The sequence below is a fragment of the Schistocerca nitens genome, chromosome 9 (genome assembly GCF_023898315.1).
Source record: "Schistocerca nitens isolate TAMUIC-IGC-003100 chromosome 9, iqSchNite1.1, whole genome shotgun sequence".
Taxonomy (NCBI): domain Eukaryota; kingdom Metazoa; phylum Arthropoda; class Insecta; order Orthoptera; family Acrididae; genus Schistocerca; species Schistocerca nitens.
Genome location: NC_064622.1, coordinates 312,328,065 through 312,341,970, shown reverse-complemented (window position 1 = coordinate 312,341,970; position 13,906 = coordinate 312,328,065). Strand labels below are relative to the sequence as shown.

At 39.7% G+C, this 13,906-nt stretch overlaps 1 protein-coding gene across 2 annotated transcripts in view; it reads left to right on the top strand.

Moving 5' to 3' along the window:
* The first annotated feature begins 1,724 nt into the window (after positions 1 to 1,724).
* Positions 1,725 to 13,906, top strand: part of LOC126203815 (elongator complex protein 4) — a 55,591-nt gene continuing 43,409 nt past the window's right edge. For both annotated transcript variants that reach the window (XR_007540379.1, XM_049938184.1), the window contains exons 1-4: positions 1,725 to 1,956; positions 3,541 to 3,576; positions 3,752 to 3,867; positions 13,417 to 13,657. Coding sequence is in view for 1 of the 2 variants with exons in the window: in XM_049938184.1 (XP_049794141.1) it covers positions 1,827 to 1,956; positions 3,541 to 3,576; positions 3,752 to 3,867; positions 13,417 to 13,657 (523 nt within the window). In the remaining variant the exon portion in view is untranslated. The remainder of the gene's footprint in view (positions 1,957 to 3,540; positions 3,577 to 3,751; positions 3,868 to 13,416; positions 13,658 to 13,906) is intronic.

The window sequence follows — 13,906 nt, the reverse complement described above, 5'->3', positions numbered from 1 at the left end:
AAATAAATAGTTGCCACTATTAAAGTTCGAGCCCTCATAGTTGATGCAATTATCTATTATGAAGTACTGTATGAAAAGGGTGTATAAATATTCAGTCAGAGTCTTGATAAGATTGGCAACTTGCTTTAAATGTTCAGAAATGTATAGTTTTACACTTCATAAAACGAAAAAAAAAAAGGAATTACCTACTACTGTAATATTAATGTTGGAATCGGCCAGCTCGTACAAATACCTGGTTGTAACACTCTGTAGGCATATGCAATGGAATAATCACATTGGTTCAGTCATGGATAAATCAGATGGTAGGCTTTGGTTTATTGGTTCAATATTGGGGAAGTGCAATTAATTTACAGAAGAGATTGCTTACAAATCATCCATGCAACTGGTTCTAGATCACTGCTGAAGTGTATTGGATCTGTAGCAAATAGATCTAACAGGAGATATTTAACATATACAGAGAAGGGCAGCACAAATGGTCACAGGTTTGTTTAATCCATGGCCGTGTCTCACAGAGATACTGAACGAACAGAAATGGCAGACTCTTGAAGACAAAAGTAAACTATCATGAAAACGTCTATTAACGTTTCAAGAACCGGCTTTAAATGATTAATCTAGGGATATACTATAGCTCCCATGGTATCGAACACACTGTGTTCGTGAGGATAAAGTCAGAATAATTGCTACATGCACAGAGGAATTCAAACAATCATTCTTCCCGCGATCCACGCGTAAATGGAACAGGAAGAAACCCTAATAACTGGCACAAGGGGACGTACCCTCTGCCATGCACCTCCCATCGTTTGCAGAGTAAATCTGTAGATTTAGAAAGCAAAAGATACGGCTTTGATACAAATTCACATATCAAGACCTATATGGAAATTCTCGTTGACCTTTAAACATGAAATTTGGCAGGAAGCGAGGTTCCACAGTACAACTTACGGAAGAAATCTAAAATTTGTTAAGTGGTAATTATGCCACAGGAAGAAAATATTTTTTTTTCTTATTCGTTACTCGATGTCTGTATGTCCGTCTGGTAAGACCCCTTTTTCTCAGGAACGACTGGAGATATCACGTTGAAATTTATGTCACATGCTGAGGTCAATAGTCGCTTGGCGATGTAACAACCTTAAGCTTCCGAATGAAAGACATTAAATCATACGGCAATTCGTGGTTCATGCGGCCATTTATGTTACACATTTTTTATCTTACCAGTATTGACAACGATAATAGGCTAAAATTGTTGAATTTATGGACTTCCAAGATGGGGGGGGGGGTTGTTGTGGGGAAGAAGACCAGACAGCGAGGTCATCGGTCTCATCGGATTAGGGAGGGACGGGGAAGGAAGTCGGCCGTGCCCTTTTGAAAGGAACCATCCCGGCATTTGCCTGGAGCGATTTAGGGAAATCACGGAAAACCTAAATCAGGATGGCCGGACGCGGGATTGAACCGTCGTCCTCCCGAATGCGAGTCCAGTGTCTAACCACTGCGCCACCTTGCTCGGACCTTCCAAGATGGATGAACTGTCTATAAACATAATTAAATCTATATGGAACTGTCTGTGTGTGAGTCCTACTCGCATTTATCCAGATCTTTGAAAATATTTTCGCCATCCGTGCCGCTCTATTGACATCCAGGGTGTATCGGCATGTTTCTAAACTGTTTGAAAAGTCGCTAGATATCGATATTTTTATTTTGATTCCAGTTAGTTTTGTCTTTGTGCATGAAGAGCTTTGTGAATGAGAAGTAAACAAAACGAAGTGATGGAGTGTTTATGTTATGTGGCTGTGTACCAGGTGGTATGAACATTGGTTTTACGCTCCTGTAACATGTCACAGTCAACTAGCTTTCAGAAAAAATGGAAGTCGAAGGTGCCCCCAATCCAGGGAACGAAACCATCTATACACAATGCACAGTTTTTAATATCCTCTGGTGTGCCCTCTTTGGACTATGTGTTCGGTAAGTGATGCACATGTATCGTCTTGCAGGGTGACATACTGTTCAAGCTTTAATTTTGGAAGATTTATTTCGAATTCGTTAGAAGTAATATCATTGAATTTATTGCTAGCATTATTTCATTTTTTCTCCCATACATGGCTATTTTCACGTCTGACAGGGAGTGCTAAATGTGCAAACTACCGTATTGCCATTGTTTGGGATTTTTATAATTGGATGGTTAATCTGTTTCAAGGGTCGGAGGCAATCAAAGCCATATATCCATCACTAGGACCATGGCTTGTAAAGCACTGTGTTGTTTGAACTTTCAGTGCTCAAAGCATACTTACCTTACGTTGTTTCCATTGATAGCAATTAGAAACCATGACTTGAAACCGTACATCAATGATCGACGTAATTTGGGCCTAGATTTACAGTCGTCTCATTGACAGGCATAAAATGTTATTGCTCAGAATTGGTCTTTCGTAAACCGGACATCTGTTGTATAAGTGGTTTACTTGTATTCATAAAGAACTTGAATCACAAATATGCCTCAGCGTGTCAGAGACTCGAAGGATACCATTTTGTGCAGCTGATATGAAATGACAAAGTTTCAATCTTACAAATAATATTGTCAGCCAGCAGTAATGATCACTGTAGTGTTTATTTTTGCGTAGGATACAGTATCACGGTTAGCAAGAGAAATTTTAATTTATGTTCTAATCATATTAAATAAGCTCCCTGTTCTTCAAGTCATTTTGCAATTCCATAAGAAGTCATTAATAGTGATAGCATAAATGCTACAATATGATGAGCTGAGGAAAACCTTTGTAAAGTGTTCAGTCCTTTGTGTATTGTATGGTCTGTAAATAAATATTGAATGTGCTAGGTAAGGTACTAATATGTTATTAAGACGTTGGGCTTAAATTTCATATTCAGTTGCCTGTCAGGCCACCATCATTTCCCCTTTATTAGTATTCAGACAAATGCTGGGGTTGTACCTTTGAGGTTACAGTTGAATCCTTCTCTGTCATTGTCAGATGAGGTAATTCTTTGGGGGGGGGGGGGGATGGAGGAGGGAGTGCTAGAGATGGACAGAAAGGAAAGAATGTGATAGTGGGCTTTCCAACCTCCTACAGTCTTGGCTATAATGTGGATGTAGGGCTAGGTTATGTTTGAGAGTGATATTTCCATTGGGACTTGATGAAGTCAGTGGATCTAAGTGCGAAATAAAAGTTGTGGTAACAGATTGATGCGTCTTGTAGCATGATATGTTCATGCCATATTTAGAGCACTTTTTGTTATAGAAACTAAAATGGTGAAGTAAATTAAGAAAACCTGTATTTGATATTGGACAAGTCTACAGTGAGTTTGTTGATGTATCTCATGTACCTGTGTAGCACATAAATAATGAAAAATACATGATGCGGTGTAGGGGAATAAAAAGTGGTAAATGTATACCTCCTGTAAAGGTGAGGATACGTTAGATTTGAATTATCTTGAATAGCTGTAATTCTTTCAATGAGTAGAGAGTATAAACTTTGATTGCATTAATATTAACTAGTAAACTTATGTTGCATTCTAAGAAGACAATTGTACCATTTGCAGGTGGAGGTATACCTGTTGGCACAGTGATGTTGGTGGGTAAGTGCTTTAATATCATCAAGATAGTATGTCATCCATCACTCATAGTGCTTAAATTGTATTTCTAGTTCTTGAATTATAGAGGAGATTGTAAGCTATGTCCCTTCTTTTCTAATAATTTAATTAAGAAATTTTCCTTTGCTCAGTTCAGTTTTATTTTTCTTGACTCTTTCAGAAGAGGACAAATATGGAACCTTTTCAAAATTCATTATGAAGTACTTCTTAGCTGAAGGAGTTGTGTGTGGCCACTCTGTTATTGCAGCTTCACAAGATGTTGATCCGGAAGCAGTGGTTAGTATTGATTATAACAGTACATAATTTTTCTACTATCATTTTCCATGTAACTATCTACATCATGTTCTGCAAATGTTATACTCACAATAAAACTTGGCCATTTTCTGTGAGTACAATAACTAGTGGAGGTCAGGCAACTTCAACCTGGTACAGAGTATTTTCTTCTAACAACAACTTTAGCTACTAAACAATACAATATGCCACAGCATTGTAGAAACACTGCATATCCATTGTTGAGTCTAGTGTGCTCCCTGCCCTGCAAGGAAGAGATGGGGTTTGTTTCTCAACCCCCCTCCTCCCCCTCCCGTATACACTGCGACAACTGCATACTTATACTTCAGCATCTGCAAAAGGACCAAGTTACATTGTTGATATAGTATAGAAATTGGTTTTATATTATTTCAAGCTTAGAAAAGGAAAGGCTTGTTATTGTGTTTATGTGTACAGTATAAGGCGTTCAAATTAAAGTAAAATAACTGAAAAAATCATTAAGTTTTTGGAAGGGAGGTGCCCCCACTGCATTTAACTGTGAGAGTTATCACACATTCAGAGTTACAGCTTTATTATTTACTCTGTATGTATGGAATAGAGAGACGAGTGGGAAAAAATGAATGGGAAACTGTACATTAATTTATCCATTTTACTGGTTGTTGAACTCTTATGTTTATGGACCGTATAATTTTGAGAAATTGTTCCTCAAAATACAGTAATTGGATTTGATTATTGTCTGTATTTGACATTTATGGTAGCTATGCAATTAATGTTCGCCACAAAAGAAATACTCTTTGGGGAAAAATCTCTAGGTTTATTAATCATCGGCATTCAGATGTACGGCAAATTATGGTACCACTTAGGAAATTGGCAGCAAGGGACAGGAAAGGACACTGTGTGAGCTCAATATGTATGCCTGGGGGCCTCACTCAACATGTTGAAGAGTCTGTTATAGCAGCCATTGATGGAACAGGGTGCAACCAGTTGCAGATTGTGACACATGTTGGAACAAATGATGCCTGTTGTCCTGCCTCCAAGGTCAAGCTTGTGTCATTCCAGTGACTGGTAAAGAAGGTGAGAAGACAGCCTTGTGCGTGGAGTTTCAATGAGCTCACAATTTGCAGCATTGTCCCCATTACCGATGGTGGCCTTTTGGTTCTGAGTCAAGTGGAAGGACTGAACCAGAGACTTCGAAGGTTTTGTGGCACGCTAGGCGACGACTTCCCGGACTTTTGCAATAGGGTTGAGAACTGTAGGGTCCGATTAAATGGGTCAGGTGTGCATTACACATCAGAGGCTGCTAACTCAGAGAGCTAAATCTGTGTGGGGTGCACACAAGGCTGTTTTAGATTAGGCCACTCTCCATCCAGTCTACATAAAGATAGTGGCAGGGAACTCAGAAGTTTCAGAGTAAGATTGAAAGAAGTGCCTCCAACATGTGACCATATTAAAATCCTAATTGTTAACTGCTGAAGCATTCACAACAAAAGGCCAGATTTTGAAGCACTCCTGAGAAGCAGCGAAGCTCTCATAATATTAGATACTGAAAGATGGTTGAAACTTTAAATTGAGAGCAGTGAGATTTTTTAGGGAAATTTTAAGTCTGTAGGCAGATTGTAAGTAGAGGTAGTGTGTTTGTTGCAGTAGACAAGAAACTCAAATCCACTGAGACAGAAATTGAAGCTGCATGTGGAATTGTTTGGGCAAGGGTCTGTATCGGGACTGGGCCTAAAATAATAATCGGATCCTTCTGTCGCTCATCAGACTCATCTCCTTATGTAACTGAAAACCTTAGTTCACTTGTACGAAGTTCCCCAATCACACTGTAATCATCGTTAGAGGTTAATGTTCCAACAGTTAATTGGGGAAATTATAGTTTTGTTGGCGGTGAGTGTGATACGACATCCTGTGAAACATTACTAAGTGCCTTCTGGAACAGATACTAGTTAGGAACCCCAATCGTTATGGTAATACATTGCCTGTAATGGCAACAAATAGACATGACCCATTTGAGGGTGTCCACATAAAAACTGGCATTAGTGACCATGATGCGGTTGTGGCACGGATATCAACTGCGTTTTTTTTTTTTTTAATAGGAACCCCCATTTTTTATTGCATATTCGTGTAGTACATAAAGAAATATGAATGTTTTAGTTGGACCACTTTTTTCACTTTGTGATAGATGGCGCTGTAATAGTCACAAACATATGGCTCACAATTTTAGATGAACAGTTGGTAGCAGGTAGGTTTTTTAAATTAAAATACAGAACGTAGGTACGTTTGAACATTTTATTTCGGTTGTTCCAATGTGATACATGTACCTTTGTGAACTTATCATTTCTGAGAATGCATTCTGTTATAGCATGATTACCTGTAAATACCACATTAATTAAGTAAATGCTCAAAATGACGTCCATCAACCTCAATGCATGTGGTGATACGTGTAACGACATTCCTCTCAACAGTGAGTAGTTCGCCTTCCGTAACGTTCGCACATGCGTTGACAATGTGCTGACGCATGTTATCAGGCGTTGTCGGTGGATCACGATAGCAAATATCCTTCAACATGCCCCACAGAAAGAAATCCGGGGACATCAGATCCGGTGAACATGGGGGCCATGGTATGGTGCCTCGATGACCAATCCACCTGTCATGAAATATGCTATTCAATACAGCTTCAACCGCACGCGAGCTATGTGCCGGACATCCATCATGTTGGAAGTATATTTGTCATGCAGTGAAACATCTTGTAGTAACATCGGTAGAACATTACATAGGAAATCAGCATACATTGCACCATTTAGATTGCCATCGATAAAGTGGGGGCCAATTATCCTTCCTCCCATAATGCCGCACCATACATTAATCCGCCAAGGTCGCTGATGTTCCACTCGTCGCAGCCATTGTGGATCTTCCGTTGCCCAATAGTGCATGTTATGCCAGTTTTCGTTACCGCTGTTGGTGAATGATGCTTTGTCACTAAATAGAATGCGTGTAAAAAATCTGTCATCACTGCTTGGGCATCATCATTTGTTGCAGGTCGTGGTTGACATTTCACATGTGGCTGAACACTTCCTGTTTCCTTGAATAATGTAACTATCTGGCGAACGGTCCGGACACTTGGATGATGTCGCCCAGGATACCAAGCAGCATACATAGCACATGCCCGTTGGGCATTTTGATCACAATAGCCATACATCAACACGATAGCAACCTTTTCCACAATTGGTAAACGGTCCATTTTAACATGGGTAATGTATCACGAAGCAAATACTGTCTGCGCTGGCGGAATGTTACGTGATACCACGTACATATACCACGCCTATTACAGCGCCATCTATCACAAAGCCAAAAAAGTGGTCCAACTAAAACATTCATATTTCTTTACATACTACACGAATATGTAATAAAAAATGGGGATTCCTATTTTAAAAAATGCAGTTGATATCTGTTTGACCTATGGCAGCGCCATCTAGCGGGCCAACCATAGCGCCATCTGGTTTCCCCCTTCACACTAGTCGAGTTTCGTTCTTTGTAGTTTTTTCGTTTGATGCTTATTTCGTGAGATATTTGACCCGGTCATTATCAATGGACCACCCTGTGTGTGTGTGTGTGTGTGTGTGTGTGTGTGTGTGTGTGTGTGTGTGTACACAGTATACTAGATAAAAATAAATAAACAATATTGTCACATCTTAGTGAGGAACTTGAAACATTCAGCAGAGGGCAGGGGCATGTAGAGGGACTATGGTTCAAGTTTAAATGTATAATTGACCATGCTCTGGATATATATGCACCCAGTAGAACAGTTCATAATGGGAGAGACTCTTCACTGTAAAGAAATTTATAAAGAAAAGAGATTAGTGCCTAATATGTGTAGAACAAAGAATAGGGTTATACATTGAGAGATGGTGAATGAAACTCATTTGGCTATCAAGAGGGCAATGCATGAAGCCTTTAATGAGTGGTGTAGCAGAATATTGTTAAATTATCTTTCACAAAGCCCAAAGAAATTCAAGTCATAATTGAAGCCCGTTATTGGCAGTCCCTAGTGAATGAGTCAGGGACTGAAACTGGGGGTCAGCAAATCAAAAGCAGAAGTGCATTACTCAGTTTTCAGATATTCCTTTACAAAGGAAAACACAGGAGAATTGGCCAAATTTAACCATTGCACCTCGAAAAAGATGAGTGAAATAAGTATTAGTGTCAGTGATATTTAGAAACAGCTGAAATCGTTAAAATTAAACAAAGCCCCAGGGCCTGATGGAATCGCGATCAAGTTCTATACTGAATTTGTAGCTGAGTTAGCCCCTCTACTTACTATAAGCTAGCGTGGATCACTCAAACAAAAAACTGTGTCCAGTTCTTCGAAAAGGCACAAGTCACAAGGAAGGTAGTAGAAGTGATCCTCAAAAATACTGTACATTATCCTTGACATTGATTTTTTGTAGAATTTTAAAACATATTCTGAGCTCCAACATAGTGAGGTATCTCAAACCAAATGACCTCTTCCATACCGACCAGCATGGATTCTGAAAACGTTGATTGTGTGGAACCCGACTCACTTTTCTCATATGACTTATTGAGAGCTTTAGATCAAAGCAGCCAGGTAGATGCAGTATTTCTTGATTCCTGAAAAAGTATTTGACTCGGTACCACACTTATACTTACTGTGAAAAGCACCATCATATGGGATATGAAGTGAAATTTGTGATTGGATTGAAGACTTTTTGGTATGGGGGGTGCAGCTCATTATCTTGGATGGAGAGTTGTCATCAGATGTAGAAGTAACTTTGGATATGTCTGAGGCAAGTGTGTTGGGACACTTGCTGTACATGTTGCATATTGATGATCTTGCAGACGATGTTAATAGTAACAAAAGACTTTTTGCAGATGTTGTAGTTATCCACACACATCAAAAAAAGTTTTGCATCACCCCCTCCCGAGAACTCCTGAAGATGAATGTTGACTGTGGGCACAGTCTCTTTGATTGTTCAGAGATATCACTAAACCCACCCAAAGATGTAAACAATCATGCATGAGCAGTGCCTATTAGACGGAGGGGGTCCAACAGCCAATCAGTTCCAGTCATTCCACCAGGAAGAAGATACACGGCTCATGTTGTCTGTAGTTCAACCATGCCTAGACGGTCAGTACGGTGCTTTGATCGTGTCCGCATTGTTACTTTGTGTCAGGAGAGATTCTCAACAAGGGAAGTGTCCAGCCGTCTTGGAGTGAACCAAAGCAATGTTGTTTAGATATGGAGAAGACACAGAGAGACAGGAACTGTGGATGACATGCCTTGCTCAGGCCACCCAAGGACTATTACTACAGTGGATGACCGCTGCCTACGGATTATGACTCTGAGGAAGCCTGGCAGCAACACCAACATGTTGAATAATGCTATTTGTGCAGCCACAGGACGTTGTGTTATGACTCAAAGTGTGCACAATAGGCTGCATGATGCACAACTTCACTCCTGATGCCCATGGTGAGGTCCATCTTTGCAACCACGACATCATGCAGCGTGGCACAGATGGGCCCAACAAGAAGCCGAATGGGCTGCTCAGGATTGGCGTCACATTCTTTTCACCAATTAGTGTCGCATATGCCTTCAACCGGACAATGATAGGAGACATGTTTGGAGGCAACCTGGTCAGGCAGAACACTTTAGACACACTGTCCAGCAAGTGCAGCAAGGTGGAGGTTCCCTGCTGTTTTGGGATTGCATTATGTGGGACCGACGTACGCTGCTGGTGCTCATGGAAGGCACTGTTAACAGCTGTACGATGTGTGAATGCCATCTTCTGACCGATAGTGCAACCATATCGGCAGCATATTGGTGAGGCATTTGTCTTCATGGATGACAATTCGTGCCCCCATCGTGCACATCTTGTGAATGACTTCCTTCAGGATAATGACATCGCTCGACTAGAGTAGCCAGTATGTTTTCCAGACATGAACCCTATCGAAGGTGCCTGGGGTAGATTGAAAAGGGCTGTTCATGGATGACGTGACACACCAACCACTATGAGGGATCTACGCCAAATCGCCGTTGAGGGGTGGGACAATATGGACCAATAGTGCCTTGATGAACTTGTGGATAGTATGCCACGACGAATACTGGCATGCATCAATGCAAGAGAACGTGCTACTGGTTATTAGAGGTACCGGTGTGTATAGCAATCTGGACCACCACCTCTGAAGGTCTCACTGTATGGTGGCACAACACGCAGTGTGTGGTTTTCATGAACAATAAAAAGGGCGGAAATGATGTTTATGTTGATCTCTATTCCAAAAGGCATTCAAACAGTCATTCTTCCTACGCTCCATATGTGAATGGAACGGGAAGATGCCCTAATAACTGGTACAATGAGATGTACCCTCTGTCGTGCAGTTCATGGTGGTTTGCAGAGTATAGATGTCGATGTAGATGTGAAATCAAACATCCAAAAAATACTGTTTAGTGTGTATAATACTTTACCAGGGGGTAGCTTCTACAAAACCATTTGAAAGATGGAGATTGTGTAGAGTAACATGTAAGTGGAAGATTAATCAGCCATAATATCATTCCTTTCACTCATATAAGAGTTCTGGTAATGCAGAAACAAACCAATTAGACTACACCAATTGTTAAAGAGAATAAGGTAGTAGCCCTACTTGACTGCAGTGGATATCCTCAGGTAACTCAGACATAAATCTGCGTGATTAGATTTTTTATGATGTTCTGATGAATAAATAAAACATCAAGAACTCTGGGAAGCATTTATTCAAGAATGTTTCTTTTAAAAAAAAAAAAAAAAACTACTTTTGCATACACCACAAAGGTTATAAATTATGACTTTCTTTCTTTGTTTTATTTCGTTCTCGGGCCTTTGTCCCGCTCCAACGCGGGGTCGACTTTGTTATGGCGGATTTGACAGTGTTAATGCAGAGGGTGGCCGGATGCCCTTCCTGCCGCCACCCCGAACCCCCCGGGACGGAAGTAGTGTTCCCCAGCTGTCTGCGTCTAGTGTAAGTCTTGAAATAGTGCAAACGTTTTCAAATGTGTATGAGTCGTGTAACTGAGGCGGGACTTGGGGACAAGCCCGGTATTCACCTAGCGGGATGTGGAAAACCGCCTAAAAACCACATCCAGGCTGGCCGGCATACCGGCCCTCGTCGTTAATCCGCTGGGCGGATTTGATCCGGGGCCGGCTCGCCTACCCGAGTCCAGGAAGCAGCATGTTTGCGCTCTTGGCTACCCTGGCGGGTCAAAAGGTTATAAATTATGACTAAATACTGTAATATAAAGTTCTCGGAACTTTCACAAGAAATCCAATAGCTGAAAGTATTGAAGGCTGGTAGGTAAATGAACTAGCAGTCCACACGAATTCATTGATGGTGATAGCAGTACAGGAATCTTTCTTACAGATGAACCATGTGAATACAATAAAATGAAGAGTCCTGGGTGGAATACAAAGCCATCCCACAAACTATTCTGAATTTATTAAGAAGAACTACTATTAATCCATCTCTTTTTTTTTGCCAAACAAAGTGGTACCTGTAATGTTTTTGTTTTGTGTTGTTTCTTGTTGACAGAGAGATTCTTGTAGAGGCATTGCTATTTCATTTGGACTTTTATGTCATGTAAAAAGTCAGAATTTTGGTACAGTAGCTATTCTTAAATTGTGTAAAGTGGTTCAGAATCCCACAAAAATTTAAATGAAGATACTCTGATTCAGATTGAACGATCCCATGTGTCATTGTAATTCTGAACCTTTCAATTCTATTCTCACTTCATATTACAAACCATCTAAATTAAGTGAGAAATCATATTTCCTAACTGTTTTGACTGAATAATGTAAGAATTAATTGTGAGGCGGAACTAGTGACATTTAGAAACAGCAGGTATTGAGAACATTTTTGTGTTGGGCAAAGATAAGTTATGACCTGGTTTAAGGGAGTAACCTGATATTTGCCTCAATTGTGTTCGGGGAAACCACAAATCACCTAAATAAGGAAGACTTGAATGTGTATTTGACACCTACTTCCAGTGTATTTTATCTTTGCATCACCTTACATATCAGAGAAATAAGTAATTCAATACTCGATCAAGTATTCATTGTGTAAAATGCATGCCCACTGCATATGGTAAGCTGTGGGACATTCTCATTTTGCTCACAAGTGTTAAGATTACTCCAATACTGCTTTCAGAAGATCCTGTCCTGCAGAAATATTATCTGAACACTTAGTGTAACCAGCACCATCAGTAATGTGTCTCATACATCAGGCTTTGTGATGTGCAGCATTGCTATTCTCCACTTGAACCGCCTTCTCTCTCTCCCTCTCATGAATATTCTGTGTTCGTCCAGCTTTTTACATACCTCTGCAATATCATATTTCTAACAATTCCAGTTTCTGTTTTTCATTCACTTTTGTAGCCAATGTTTTGCCATGTGCAGCCAATTCTGGTAATGCAGAAACAAACCAATTAGACTACACCAATTGTTAAAGAGAATAAGGTAGTAGCCCTACTTGACTGCAGTGGATATCCTAAGGTAACTTAGATACTCACCTTATAGTTGAGGTGTGCATGTGTGTGTTTTCATTAATATTTTAGCTCCGAATTGCCTGAAAGCTTAGCTTCGAGTTGTTTATATATCGGCTCTTAAGCTCCGTATTTATCTTCAGGTATTTCGTATAAACTGTGATGCTAATATTTGGTTTCTGCAGTTTCATGATAACTGTATGCTTTTCACCTGTAGGGATGGTCTTTGATGTCTTCATATTTTATTTTTATCTTACATTGTGTATTTAATTTGTTTGATTACCCCACGAAGCAATTTTTTTTTTAATTTAACCCTCAAATGCGCGTGCTGTTTTTCATAAAACGAACGGGCGCGCTGTGCACTTTGTACACGTGAAAGGAATAGGTTTCCTTATGTTATCAAGGTAAGTCGAGTAAGATCAAAATCACAGTTTAATCTTAATTTATTTAAACAAGGAGAAAATAAACTTACATAATATGAACTGAACTACTGTTTTTAACTCTCTGTTGCCAAGGACAGGTGTTAGAGAGACAGTAATGATGCATTTGAAGCATTAAGCAGTGCAATTGCATCAGATCTCAGTCAGCCACTTATTCAATCACTAATTATCGTGTAGATGACTGCCTCAATGTGGGATTATGTTGCTAGTTTGTAAGTGGGGTCATTTTTTGAACTGATTGTAAATTTTTTCTCGCCTAGCTCGCTTTGTATTTTATATTACTGCTGCTCACTTGGACGTACGACAACATATCTTATCACTGTGTGACCTGACACAATACTGAAGGAATAGGTGTAGGTTTGGAGTTGTTAAACAAAAATGCAACTGCACAAAATCATTTTATTTTCGGTTGGCGCACATTATGCACAGGTGCGCCCACTCGAGGGCTAAAAATTTGCTACAGAAAGTTAAATACAAAATACTAATGATGTAACTGTTAGAGTCTGTAAAAAGCATTCTTGCTGATTGATTCAGGTACACATCTCCTTTGTGTTGTGAACTTTTCCTCTGAGTTTGTGTGGTTTTCAGGTAGCAGAATTACCAGCAATGGTACAGGAAGATGATAGTGAACCTTCAAATTCTTCCACTGCAGATGAGAAAATGAAAATTGCGTGGCGTTATCAGAACATAAAACCGGGTATACCATCACAGTCAAGAACAAGTTTTGGTCACTATTATGACTTGAGCCGAACTATGGATTTGGAAACAATTAAAACAGCTAATATTTTGTATTGGCATGGGAGTCAGTGTCAACCTACAGAATCCAGTGGTGAGTTTTTCACAGAGGAATAAAATTTTTCAATTTTATTTGTCGTTAGAATAGAGAAAAGGTAACTTTTCTTGTATGCTTGTTGGATGATTGGTACAGTAATTTTATTGTATTATGGTTGAACTTAGTTAACAGATTGGAACACAGATGCACTCTTATCAAATGCAGTTAGTATTAAGGTGAACTAACTATTTCAATCTCTAAAATGTTAATGGAAAGTTGTGGATGGAATATACACTATGATTCTCA